This window comes from Myotis davidii, unplaced genomic scaffold (assembly GCF_000327345.1).
Source record: "Myotis davidii unplaced genomic scaffold, ASM32734v1 scaffold448, whole genome shotgun sequence".
NCBI classification, from domain to species: domain Eukaryota; kingdom Metazoa; phylum Chordata; class Mammalia; order Chiroptera; family Vespertilionidae; genus Myotis; species Myotis davidii.
Window position 1 is genome coordinate 3,260,923 of NW_006383009.1, and position 13,242 is coordinate 3,274,164.

General features: G+C 49.1%; 1 protein-coding gene and 1 pseudogene across 1 annotated transcript in view; one reads left to right on the top strand and one right to left on the bottom strand.

Annotated features, from left to right (window-relative positions):
* Positions 1-10,166, top strand: part of SUGP1 (SURP and G-patch domain containing 1) — a 30,393-nt gene extending 20,227 nt beyond the window's left edge. Inside the window, exons 8-14 of the mRNA XM_006778324.2 lie at positions 2,673-3,028; positions 7,200-7,306; positions 7,946-8,123; positions 8,356-8,462; positions 9,071-9,216; positions 9,556-9,685; positions 9,971-10,166. Of these exons, the coding sequence (XP_006778387.1) occupies positions 2,673-3,028; positions 7,200-7,306; positions 7,946-8,123; positions 8,356-8,462; positions 9,071-9,216; positions 9,556-9,685; positions 9,971-9,997 (1,051 nt within the window). The 3' untranslated portion in view covers positions 9,998-10,166. The remainder of the gene's footprint in view (positions 1-2,672; positions 3,029-7,199; positions 7,307-7,945; positions 8,124-8,355; positions 8,463-9,070; positions 9,217-9,555; positions 9,686-9,970) is intronic.
* On the bottom strand, positions 4,345-4,836 carry LOC102763378 (annotated as a pseudogene).
* Positions 10,167-13,242: the final 3,076 nt, after the last annotated feature.

Consider the following 13,242-nt stretch of genomic DNA (forward strand, 5'->3'; position numbering starts at 1 on the left):
CAACTTTTTAAAAAAATTTTTAAATTTATTTCAGAGAGGAAGAAAGAGATAGAAACATCAATGATGAGAGAGAATCATTGATCAGCTGCCTCCTGCACACCCCCCACTGGGGATCAAGCCCACAACTCAGGCATGTGCCCTGACTGGGAATCAAACCGTGATCTCCTGGTTCATGCGTTGATGCTCAACCACTGAACCACACCAGCTGGGATGATTCAACTTTTTAAAATAAAAATAGGCCTCTTTGAGTTGTCTGTTTCTTCCTGTATGAGTTTTGGCAGATTGTGTCTTTCAAATAATTAGTTAATTTCGTGTGTGTTATCAAATTTTTGGGCATAGAGTTGTTCATAGTAATTCTTTATTATCCTTTTAACCCTTTGCGGTCGTTTGTCTACTCTCAGCCACCAAAGCTTTTTTACCGTTCTGGTCGTATGTCTGCTCTCAGCCACCACAGTAAGGAACCGTACAAATCTATATCTATTCATTCATGTATCAGTTCATAATTTCTCTGAAAGCTCTTAAGTGTCTAAGCGACCTTGTCACGAACCAAAACATTGCCCCGACAAATCGGAGATATCGAAACTCAATATAAACAAACGTGGTCGTTCCACACTCGCCATGCAAAACACCGTGGCGAGTCAGTTGCCTTTTGAGAGTGAAGAAATCGACAAGCTTCGGAGATACTTCGCAGAATTTCAAATAAAGCTTTACAAATTACATTTAACTGTAATTAGGCATTCTCACTTGTTAAGATATTTCAAAATAATACTCCAAAATGCCAGAAAGTTACCAAAAGAAGTGTACTGAGAATCTGAAAGTAACGATAAAGAGTTTTATTTTGGCACCTTGAATACTGACTCTGATGTAGAAAGTGATAACGTTTGTAGTGATTCTACTAGTAGTGACGTAGTTCCAAAAAAGATTTAATAAATCTTGTTTATCCTTCATAATCTTGCATGTTATGTATCACTGCTCTTTCAATGGAAATTAATTGCGACCAGTACGACACCTATGTCCAAATTTAATACGACCGCAAAGGGTTAATGTTTGTAGGATTTGTAGTGATGTCCCCTATTTCATTTTTGTGATTAGTAATTTGTTTTCTCTTTTTTCTTAGCATGGCTAGAGGCTTAACAGTTTTATTGATCTTTGTTTCCTCTGTAATTTTTACAAAGGTCACTTACTGGGTTTTCTAAAGGGTGTGTGCATGCTTGTATCATGACCCAGGAGTGCAAAGGAGATGCTGCCATTTCCTTGTCCTTCCGTCCCACCCTAGGTACCAATATTAGTTTGTCTAGGGCAGGGGTGGGTAAAACTTTTTGACTCGAGGGCCACAATGGGTTCTTAAACTGGACCGGAGGGCCGGAACAAAAGCATGGATGGAGTGTTTGTGTGAACTAATATAAATTCAAAGTAAACATCATTACATAAAAGGGTACAGGCCTTTTTTTTTTTTTAGTTTTATTCATTTCAAATGGGCCGGATCCGGCCCGCTGGCCTTAGTTTGCCCACGGCTGGTCTAGGGGGTCCTTCCACCTCTCTCCTGGCTCTATTTAGACACATAGAAACAGTCTACAGGGTTTTTTCCTGTTGTCTTTTATACAAAAGAAATTTTACAGCATCCTTGAGCTTGCATGTTGCTTTTGTAATCCTTCAGGTTTGTGAGTGCAGGTCTAGCCCCTCTTGTTGAGGGCCATGTGACCTGTGATATACACAGATCTTGTTACATGGATATGGGCTATGATTCTTCCTTCTGGTGTGGACCCCAGAGGTGGGATTAGGGCTCAGGACATGCATAGTCTAAGACCGTGGTCAGCAAACTGTGGCTCACGAGCCACATGCGGCTCTTTGGCCCCTTGAGTGTGGCCAAAATATCAAGTGCGGGTGCGCACGTACAGTGCGATTGAAACTTTGTGGCCCATCTGCAGAAGTCGGTTTTCAGCCTGGGCGAGTCTATTTTGAAGAAGCACTGTTGATATTTGACTTTGTTGACTAATCAGTTTGCCAACCACTGGTCTAAGAGATAACAGGCAGGTGCAGAGGGAGCTGCAGGTTTTACCAGCTCTGAACTCAGTGCCACCTGTTCCTACCTTGGGGTGGGGGCACTACCCCTTAGGGTACTGAGGGACTTGTGGCTTCCAGCAAGGCAGGGACTTTTGCCCTTGGGTTGGAGTCCAGGTCCCCATTTGTTCCTATGTTAATTGTCTTTGTTTTGGCTGTGTTTGCTGTTGGCACCTCTCACAAGTGCATCAGAAAAATACAAGTGTTTGAGCTGTGCAGTTTAGGGCAAATCTTGTCCTTTCTGACACCAGATGTCTCTTGCACCTCAGGATTTTAGTGCTCCTCTAGGACAGCAGGGGAAGAGCTTCTCAGAACCTGGGGCAGGTCTGAGGGAGCCCACCATTTTCCTTGGAAGTAGTGGATCAATAAGTGTGACAGACACCCGATAAAGTCGGGGTGGGGTTAGTGTGGCCCTCAGCATCGTGACAGGCCGTGGCAGGCCATGTTATTTTTCAGTGTTGGGTCACTAGAGCCAGCAGCCACTGAGGCCTGGCAGTACAGGAGGCCATAGTGGAGACTCTGAAGTGACCCTGGCTGACCTGGGGGGCTTGCACAAGACCCATGCTACTCCTGCCCCAACTGACAGTGTGCCCCTCCACTCTTCTTTGCAGCTTTCTGTACGAACCCAGCAGCCAGGGTTACAAATACTACCGCCAGAAACTGGAGGAGTTCCGAAAAGCAAGGGCAGGCCCGACAGGCACCCAAATGGTGCCGGAGCTCTGCCCTCAGCGCAGACCGCCTCCTGAGATCCTGTCGGGATCTGTACCCCTCACTGCTGCTTGCCCTACTTCATCTGCCCCCTCACCTGGTGTCAACCCAGCTCCAGCTGCCCATGGAAAGCCAGCCACTACAGCCACTGTGAAGAGGAAGCGAAAGAGCCGATGGGGGCCTGAGGAGGAAAAGGTGGAACTCCCACCCACCGAGCTGGTGCAGAGAGACGTGGATGCCACCCCCTCACCCCTGTCAGGTGGGCTTTTTCAAAAAGTCTGGCATCGCATTGTCAGGGTTTATCTGTGTTGTATGTAGCAGGTGTCAGGACTTCCTTCCCTTCTGTGGCTGAATAGTATTTCAGTGTGTGGATGGACTACACTTTTGTTCATCCTTTATCTGCCAATAGACACGAGTGGTTACCACCGTTTGGCAGTTGTGACTAGTACTGCTGTGAACACACATATACAAGTACTATTTGGATCCCTTATCTCAGTTCTCCTGTGTGTATACCTAAGAGTAGAATTGCTGGGTCATATGGTGATTCTACATTTCACTTTTATTTTTTTAATATATTTTATTGATTTTTTACAGAGAGGAAGGGAGATGGATAGAGAGTTAGAAACATCGATGAGGGAGAAACATCAATCAGCTGCCTCTTGCACACCTCCCACTGGGGATGTGCCCGCAACCAAGGTACATGCCCTTGACCAGAATTAAACCTGGGACCCTTCAGTCTGCAGGCCGACGCCGCTCTATCCACTGAGCCAAACTGGTTATGGTGTACATTTAACTTTTTAAGGAACCACCAAACTGTTCTCTATGGCAGGTGCATCATTTTACATCCCTCCAGCAATGCACAAGAGTTTCGATTTCTCCACATCCTCGCCTTATAGTCATGCCAGCATAAACTGGGATCACATTGTAGTTTTTGCATTTTTCTAGTGACTAATAGTGTTGAGCATCTTTCCATGTGCTCGTTGGCCATTTGTATAGCTTATTTGGAGGAATGTCTATTTTAGTTCTTTTCCCATTTTTTAATTGGGTTGTTTGTGGTTTTGTCATTGAATTGTAGGAGTTCTTTGTGTATTCTGGATATTAACTCCTGTTACATATATTATTTGCAAATATTTTCTCTCATTCTTTGGATTGTCTTTTTACCCTTTTAAGAGTGTCTTTTGATTCACAAAAGTTTTAAATGTTAATGAAGTTCAATTTAATTTTTTGTTTGTGGCCTATGATTTTGGTGTCATATTTAAGAAACCATAGCCAAATCCAAGGTCATGAAAATTTGACTCTGTATTTTCTTTTTTTTTTTAATATATTTTATTGATTTTTCACAGAGATGAAGGGAGAGAGATAGAGAGTTAGAAACATCGATGAGAGAGAAACATCGATCAGCCACTTCCTGCACACTCCCCACTGGGGATGTGCCCACAACCAAGGTACATGCCCTTGACCGGAATCGAACCCGGGACCTTTCAGTCTGCAGGCCTACGCTCTATCCACTGAGCCAAACCGGCCACGGTGACCCTGTATTTTCTTAAGAGTTTTATAGTTTTAGGTCTTTTTTTTCCCATGAGTGAAAACTTTATTGCTCCAACACTTTACATGAATGTCACCAACACCTCATTGGGGCAAATATATGACAAGCACAATCATCTCAACTTCTCAACTAACGCACTGTACAGACGCTTCCCAGGCCTCACTCCCAGCACGACTGGTGCATTTCAGTGGCAGCAGCTGCACTTGCTTGAGCCTCCTTTGCAGATGCAGCCCGGGCACACTTGGCACAGCCCGGGAGCAGCAGGAGCAGCAGCTTTTTCGACATGTTTTACAGTTGCAAGATGTGCATTTGCAGTTGTCTCCACAGATGCATGTTCCTTAAGACAAGCAGGAGCATTCCCTGGGGTCCATGGTCCAGGTGCTGTCTGGGCTGGAGAAGGGAGGTGTATAGTTTTAAGCCTTAAATTTAGGTGTTTGTTATTCCTTACCCGATGATAGTTTTTTCATTGATCTTTAGAGAAAGTGGAAAGGAGGGAGGGAGGGGGCGAGAGAAACATCTATTGGTTGCCTCCTATATGCGCCCCAACTGGGGCTGGGGATCAAACCTGCAACCCAGGTACATGCCCTTGACTGTGAACGAACCCAAGACCCTTGGGTGCACAAGCTGATGCTCTATCCACTGAACCACCAGCCAGGGCTTAAACGTAGGTATTTGATCCATTGATCCATTTTAAATTAATTTTTTAAATACATTTTTTATTGATTTAAGAGAGGAAAGGAGAGGGAGACAGAGATAAAAACATCAATGATGAGAGAGAATCCTTGATTGGCTGCCTCCTGCATGCCCCCTAATGGGGATCAAGCCCACAACCCAGGTGGAATCTGCCCAGGAATTGAACTGTGACCTCCTGGTTCATAAGTTGGCGCTCAACCACTGAGCCATGCCAGGCAGGCTTAAATTAAGTTTTATATCTGATATAGGGTAAGGGTCCAACTTTATCCTTTTCCATGTGGATATCTAGTTGTCCTAACACCATTTGTTAAAGACACTGTTCTTCCCCCATTAAATGGTCTTGACACACTTGTCAAAAATGAGTTGACCATGGATGTAAAGGTTTTTTCTGGGCCCTGTTCTATTACACTGGTTTGTCTGTCTCTCTTTACACCAGTACCTCACTGTTTTGATTACTGTACCTTTGTGGTAAGTTTTGAAATCAGGAGTGTTAGTTTTCCAATTTTGTTCTTCTTTTTCAAGCTTTGGCCATTCCCTGGAGTCTCTTGAATTTTCATATGGGTTTTCAGATAGGCTTTTCTATATCTGCAAAAAAACTGTTGGGATTTTGATAGGGATTGCATTTGAATCTGTAGGTCACTTTGGGTAGCACTGACATGTTAACAGTATTTAAGACTTCCAATCTGTGAATACATAGGATGTCTCTCATTTACTTAGGTCTTCATTCATTCATTCTAACATGTAGTTTTTGTTTTATAGTTCTTGCATCTCCTTGTTTAAATGTGTTCCTAAGTGGTTTATTCTTTTTGATGCTATTATAAGTGAAAACTTTTTAAATTTAATTTTTGGATTATGTGTTCTTAGTGTATAGAAATACAATTGATTTTTGTGTATTATCTTTCAACTTTGCTAAATTCATTTTTCAGCTTTAATAATCCTTTTGTAGATTCATTAGGGATATAAGATTATGTCATCTGCAGATAGTGACCATTTTACCTCTTCCTTTCTAATTTCAATGCCTCATCTTTCTTCTTCTTTCCTAATTGCTTTGGCTAGGACCTGCAGTGCTATGTTGAATGCAAGTGGCAAAAGTGGGGATACTTGCACTGCTCCTTATCTTAAGGGAAAAGCTTTCAGTCTTTCACCATGAGTCTATATATTGTAATCTTATTTGACTTTAAGTATATTTTGTCTGAGACTAGTATATCCTTCCCAGCTCTCTCAGTACTATTTACTTGGAATTTTTGTTTCCCATCCTTTTACTTTCAACCTGTTTGTATCTTTTTATCTAAAGTGAGTTTCTTGTAGATGACATATAGATAGATCCTATTGTCTCCCTTAAACTTTAAAGTACTTAACATTCATTCTTGTCATAGAAGCCTTCTGCATAGGGCTCTCATATAGTTCAAAGCCCCCACAGACCTTCTTCAAGGAGGGATTGAGGTACAGTCCTGGGGTCACAGAGCATCTGCATTTGGTTCTTGCTGGCAAAGCCCCAGCCATGGGGAGCTGGAGCACCCAGCTCTCTTCACTTTCCCAGAGGATCCTCTCCACCCATCTGCCTGGCTTCTTCCCCAGAAACTAACACCCAGACGGGCCATCACAGCATCTTCACGTGAATCAGTGCTGCTGGAGCTCCAGCCAAGCTCCGAAGCTGATGCCAAATTAAATGCTGTGAGGACAACTGGCTGCCTCTCCAGCGGAGCTAAACAGAGCCACACAGCTGAGTCTTACACCAGACTCCAAACCTGTGTATGTCTATACTAGGTGTCTGTCCTCCACAGGATAGACTTCCACAAGCCAGTGTTTGTGCGTGTGCACACATGCATGTGCACTCTCGTCTCTGCTCTAGTGTGTCTGGCTCTGCAAAGTCCCCACCATGTCACCCATTAGCCATATGACCTTGTTTGAGGCCCCTGACGTCTGAGTTCTGGTGTTGGTGTTTACAACATGGGGATGTAGGGGCTCCCTGGAGAGGGCATGTGGGAATGAAATCGGGTGCACATGACAGTGCAAGGTGTGACTCCTGTGGCCCTCATGTGACACGAGAGACTAACAGCTGATACGAGGGCTCTGCTGTGCGCGCCCCAAGTGCCTCGGGTGTTGTCAGTGAGTGGATTCTGCATCGCACACACAATAGCAGGGCCAGGCCCATGTGTCCATCACTGACTGACCTGTGTCTTGTTTCCAGTTCAGGACCTCAAGGGGCTAGGCTACGAGAAGGGGAAGCCCGTGGGTCTAGTAGGCGTCACGGAACTGTCAGACGCCCAAAAGAAGCAGCTGAAGGAGCAACAGGAGGTAAGGCCAGAGGGTGGAGCAGGCTCCACAGCTGCTGGTGGCAGATTGCCCCCCCTCACCTATGGTGCAGTGATCACACAGTCAGCAGAGAGGCTCCTGGGCAGGCTGGTTCCCCACCAATACCATGCCAACCCCCGCGTATAGCTGGGCCCAGAGCTGAGGCCGCCTCATGCTGGCCTGTCATCCCGCTCAGCTGGTGCTCAATAACTATTCCACATAGTGCCTGTGGGCTGTTCCCACTCAGTAGTCTTAAATTTTCCAGCCAGTTCCCTCCAGTATCCAGTCCAGGACATGCCTGGCTAGCACTGGGCGCCCTGAGTGGTATGAGGGCCACTCAGCTGGTAGTGGGCAGTGTTGGGGTAAGGGTCAGCTTGGCCTCTTTGCTGCTTCCTTGGGCAACTAGAGGCACTGGCCTATCAGTTCTTGGGGACGCCTCACCCTGGCCACCTCCTCTAGGCCAGGGCTCTGTCACATCACCCTTAACATTCCTAGGGATAAGGAGCCCAAGTTGCCCTCATTTAGTCCATGGTGATGATGCCCGGTTCTGAGCAGACAGAGAGGGGCCTCTCTCTCACCACAGGGACATGGGGAGATTGGGTTCTGTGGTGCAGGCCCTGTCACAGTGTGTGCTTCCCACAGATGCAGCAGATGTATGACATGATCATGCAGCACAAGCGAGCGATGCAGGACATGCAGCTGTTGTGGGAGAAGGCACTGCAGCAGCACCAGCATGGCTACGACAGTGACGAGGAGGTGGACAGCGAGCTGGGCACCTGGGAGCACCAGCTGCGGCGCATGGAGATGGACAAGACTCGGGGTATGCTGAGGTTTCCAGTGGGGGTGGCTGGAAGCCCCACTCACCTGTTGGCCTGTGAGACCTTGCGCACAAGACTTGGCTTTTCTGTGCCTCCGTCTTCTCAGTAGTAAAAGGAGTGGTGCAGGGCTGTCCTGAGGGAGCAGGGTTCAGGTCAGGGTCTCCCCCCAGCTGCCTCCCTCTCTCGTGGCCGCTCACCTCTTCCTTCTTTTACCTTTTCTATCTCTCCGGACAGAGTGGGCTGAGCAGCTGACGAAGATGGGTCGGGGGAAGCACTTCATCGGAGATTTTCTGCCACCAGATGAGCTGGAGAAGTTCATGGAGACCTTCAAAGCCTTAAAGGTGAATGGGGAGTCCCCAGCCATCAGCCCGGGTGTGGGCCTGTCCAGCAGGCGGCCTCTTCACACACAGGAGGAACCAGGCCCTCTTCCACAGAAGGCATCTGTTCCTGGCAGATGTCCATTTGGGGAATTCACAAATAGCTCAGCTGCCACTTTAGAAACATTTCCTGGGGCTTTGGGAAATCCTGCTTCCAGTGAAGCCAATTAATGCAATGGGAGGCACAAGCCCCCATGGACTGGGCTCCTCAGAAGGAAAGCTCAACATTCTTCCTTTGCACATAGAGAGACAGCTGACTGGCACCAGCCTCTCCACCTCGTTGACCGTGGCTGCTTTTTCACACTTTGTGTAACAAATCGCCCTCAGAAGCTGAGCTTTTCTTTGTAAGTGAATCATTAATCTTGCCCATGGTAGAGGAGGCCTGTGTGACTGTCACCTTGCCTTCTTTGACTTGGTTGCCAGAGAGCACGAAGTGTGACCATGGGAACCCTGAGGAGGAGGAACTTAGTCTGAAGTGGGGGACAGATGAGCTGATGGTCCCAGCTAGTGGCCAGTGAGGCTGTAGGGGGCGTGTTTTGGCCCTAGGGGTTGACAGCTGCTTGGTCATGCAGGAAGGCCGTGAGCCTGACTACTCGGAGTACAAGGAATTCAAGCTGACGGTGGAGAATATTGGCTACCAGATGCTGATGAAGATGGGCTGGAAGGAGGGTGACGGTCTAGGCTCAGAGGGCCAGGGCATCAAGAACCCAGTTAACAAGTGAGTGTGACCCTTGATACAGGATGCGGGTGAGGGAGTATCCCAAACTAGTCCCAGGGTCTGGGTCTAGTCCTGCCCCTGGGCCAGAGTCAGGCCTAGCTGTGAACTATGGTGGCTAGCCCAGCTCAGGCTCTTCCCTCCTGTGTGTCCCACTTAGCTCTTCTCCAGCCCAGCACAGCTTGCGTGGCCCCCACAGCCCCACTTTGAGCTGCTGCTGCTGCTCCTAGGCAGGCTGGTGGGCTAAGCCTTCCTGTCCCAGCTCAGGCTGGGCATCTGCTCTCCTGCTGACACCAGCCTGCTTTTCTGCCCACATTCTGCACCCTCCCTCATCCCCCACAGGGGCACAACTACAGTGGATGGCGCTGGCTTTGGCATTGACCGGCCAGCAGAGCTTTCTAAGGAGGATGACGAGTACGAGGCCTTCCGCAAGAGGATGATGCTGGCTTATCGCTTCCGGCCCAACCCTCTGGTGCGTGCATCCCCATCCCCCACATTCCTCTGGTGTGGCCACTGGTTCCTCACTGTCCTCAGTAGTGGGGTGGTAGTGCCGGTAACAGAGGGTCCCTCCTCCCTTAGTCCCGGTCTCACCAACAACCCCCACCACCACTCCACCTGCATTTGAGCCCCTTCTTCCTCTCCAAAGCCAGCCATCTCAAGGAGTGAGCTCAGCTGCCCCTGAAAGGTTCTGGGTGGGAGGGGCTGCCATCTGTCTTAGCATTAACGCACTCCCTTTTTATCGTACTGCCTCCCACAGAACAACCCCAGGCGGCCTTACTACTGAGTATTCTGGAGAAACACAGAAACATACTTTCCAGACAACCAACCAAGCATTCGTGGACTGTAGAATGTTTTGGACTGCATTTCTGCCCGCCCTTTCCGTTGTCTCAAGTGTCATGCTATGTATTAAAGTCCCAATGCTTGCCCACTGTGGGAGCCTGGTTGTGCCATCACCAGAGACCCCTCCTGTTCTTCAGCAGCTGGGCTGGGCAGGGCAGGTGAGAATGAGATGCTGTGTGAAAGCTCCCCAGCACCTGAGGAATCCAAAAGCACCACCTGGACCTTTGCTTGTTGGGTCTCCATCCCTCATCAGCCTGGGTTGGAGTAGAGAGGAGAGCCACACTTGGGCAGGCCCTCCTAGCCTAGCACTGTGCTATGGAAGGGAATTGGGGAGGGATCTCCAGGCAGGGCCTAGCCTTCCCCAGGGCACACCTATGCTACCCACCTCCCTGTCAGATGATATTCCCTGCCAGTGATGGCTGCAGCCCATGCTGCCACAGCTGCACTGGGTCCCACCTGTGTGGTGTACACGTGTCCCTGGGGCTCATGCCTCTGTGGGACAGCTGTGTGCTAAAATGTCTCACACCTCCTAGAGCAGGGGTTGGGGAACCTTTTTTCTGCCAAGGGCCATTTGGGTATTTATAACATCATTCAAAATTACCAACTTAGCCCAGCTGGTGTTGCTCAGTGGTTGAGCATCAACCTATAAACCAAGAGGTCAGGGTTCGATTCCCGGTCAGGGTCCGTGCCTGGGTTGTAGGCCATCCCCAGTAGGGGACGTTCAGGAGGCAGCTGATCAATGTTTCTCTCTTATCATTGATATTTCTATCTCTCTCCCTCTCCCTCTCTCTGAAATCAATAAAAACATATTTTTTAAAAAAATTAACTTAAAAATTAGCCTGCTGTATTTGGTCAGACATTTAATTAACTCACCCTTAATGCCTTGGCAGGGCCAGACCAAATGATTTTGTGGGCCTTGTAAGACCCTTGGGCCAGACGTTCCCCACCTCTGTCCTAGAGGATGTGAGGCCTGTGGGTGGCCTGGCCGATGTGTGCTGAGAGCTACCATGTCTCTAGATCCAGTACCTCACATCTGTGCAGAAACACCCGGGGATCTTCAGCTGCAGCCATGCTTTAAGTATCAGCCTGGAAATTTGAAGGGTCCACAACTCACCCACCTGTGCCACACATGCACCCAGTGGGTCATGCTCAATCCCTGTGGGCTCATGGGCTCAATTCAAGCTAGAATGAGGCTCCTGGGCCAGCCTGCATTCAGCAAACACTGAGCACCAACTGTGAATCAGAACGGGGGCTGTGACAGTGAACTAACAATACACTGATCGATGCTGCCAGGAGAAACAGCTCGGCTGGGCAGGTGACCTGGGCCAGGTCTCAGCGGGGGCTTCAGGGGCTGGGAGGGTCTCAACAGCAGAATAGATTGGGTGCCGTATACCACCGTCCCCCTTCCATGGGTGCTGTGCCCAGGCAGGGCAAAGAGGTGACCCTTGCCAAAGTCCTACGTACAGATGAGTAGCTATGGGAAGCCAGCGGTCTCCAGGCCCCCCCCCCCCCCCAGGCAGGTCAAGGTCACCCCTCCATTAAATTCTCAGTGACTGGGAAGCTGTCCAGACCCAGCCCATGGACTTTACCCTCATGCATGGGGAGAGTTGGAAGATGAGGTCACTCAATTGCTGTGTGTGTGTGCAGGTACCTCCCAGACCCAGGGTGCAAGGCCAGGCCCCTAGACAGAGCTGGACTAGACACCCCTGGCCCTGCAGTTGGCAGGGAGGGCTGCCTGGAGGGAGAGACAGTGGGAAGTTCTTTAAGGGATGAGGAAGTACAAGAGGGTCCATCTTGAATACAGGAAAGAGGCCTGTATGCTTTGAGCACTGCCAGAGTTGGGAAGGTCAAGAAACCAAGCTGGAGTTTCAAGTCAGCCCAGGGGAACCTGAACTTCACCCCATGGTCAAAGGGCCTCTGGGGAAGGCCAGAAGATCATGTTACCCAGGCTTAAAGATGGGACCCAGCTGGCAAAGGCCAACGGGCTGCATGGAAAAGCGATGAGGGTTTCAATCTTCCCCCACCCCCCCAACCCCGGAAGGAATTAGGTGGGCACTACGCACTCTCATTTCCAGCAGCCATAGTACTACATGGGTGAGAGCCTGTTTGAAGGTAGTAGCAGAGACCTAATTCCCACCTTGCAGCCCCCTCCGAGGTCCCTCTCCCCTTTATACCTCCCCCGAACCCAGCACAGCCTCCAGGCTGCTCAGAACCTTCCCAGCCCCAGGCTCCTTACTGCTGCTCAGCCCCAGGCCTGAGCTATTCTCCTTGCCAGGAACTTCTCACCTAACTGGCTCCATCCCCACTTAATCTTGGGCCACCTCCCTCTGACCCCACCCATGTGAGTAGCCCCTCCCATCCCGCCCTCAGCTACCCACAGGGTGTCCTGGCTATAAGGAAGGATCTCAGAGCATGGAATCACAGGCCTTCAAGAGACCCCAACCCAGGGCTGTAGCCGCCTGCCCTGAGATGATCCCCACCCAGACAGTCAAGTTTCACTCATGTTTAAAATGTGTCTGTGGCCCAGCTGGCATGGCTCAGTAGTTGAGCATGGACCTATGAACCAGGAGGTCATGGTTCGATTCCTGGTCAGGGCCCATGCCCAGGTTGCGGGCTCCATCCCCAGAGTGGGGTGTGCAGGAGGCAGGGATCCATGATTCTCATCATTGATGTTTCTATCTCTCTCCCTCTTCCTTTCTCCCTTCCTCTCTGAAAAACATATCTTTAAAAAATATGAAAATCTGATCAATATAATTTAAACTAAATAAATAAAATGAACAAAAATCTGCCTACATTTTAAGAATTTTTAAAAATATAATAATAATAATAATAATAATAATAATAATGTGTCTGTGGCCCCCGAGTGAAAATTCAAATCCAAGGACACTGAAGGGAACTGCACCCAAGTAGTGAGATTGGTTTCTCCTTGGGGCGCGCACGGAATGTGGGATGAAGAAAGAAAAGCAGAACAGAGCAGGAAAACGAATTTCCTCAGAATAAAGTTGCCAGTCCCAGATGTCCAGGGCGCGAGCGCCGTGATCTAGCCTTCAATAGGGAAGCTGCGCTGGGCGACGGGGCGGCCCCTGAGGGTCGCTCTGAGTCCGGTGATGGTATCGAAGGGGCAGGGCCGCTGCAAGGGGGTGGGGCCTCGGAGGCTCCCAGGGAGCACCCGGGTGGCCGGGGCTGCGA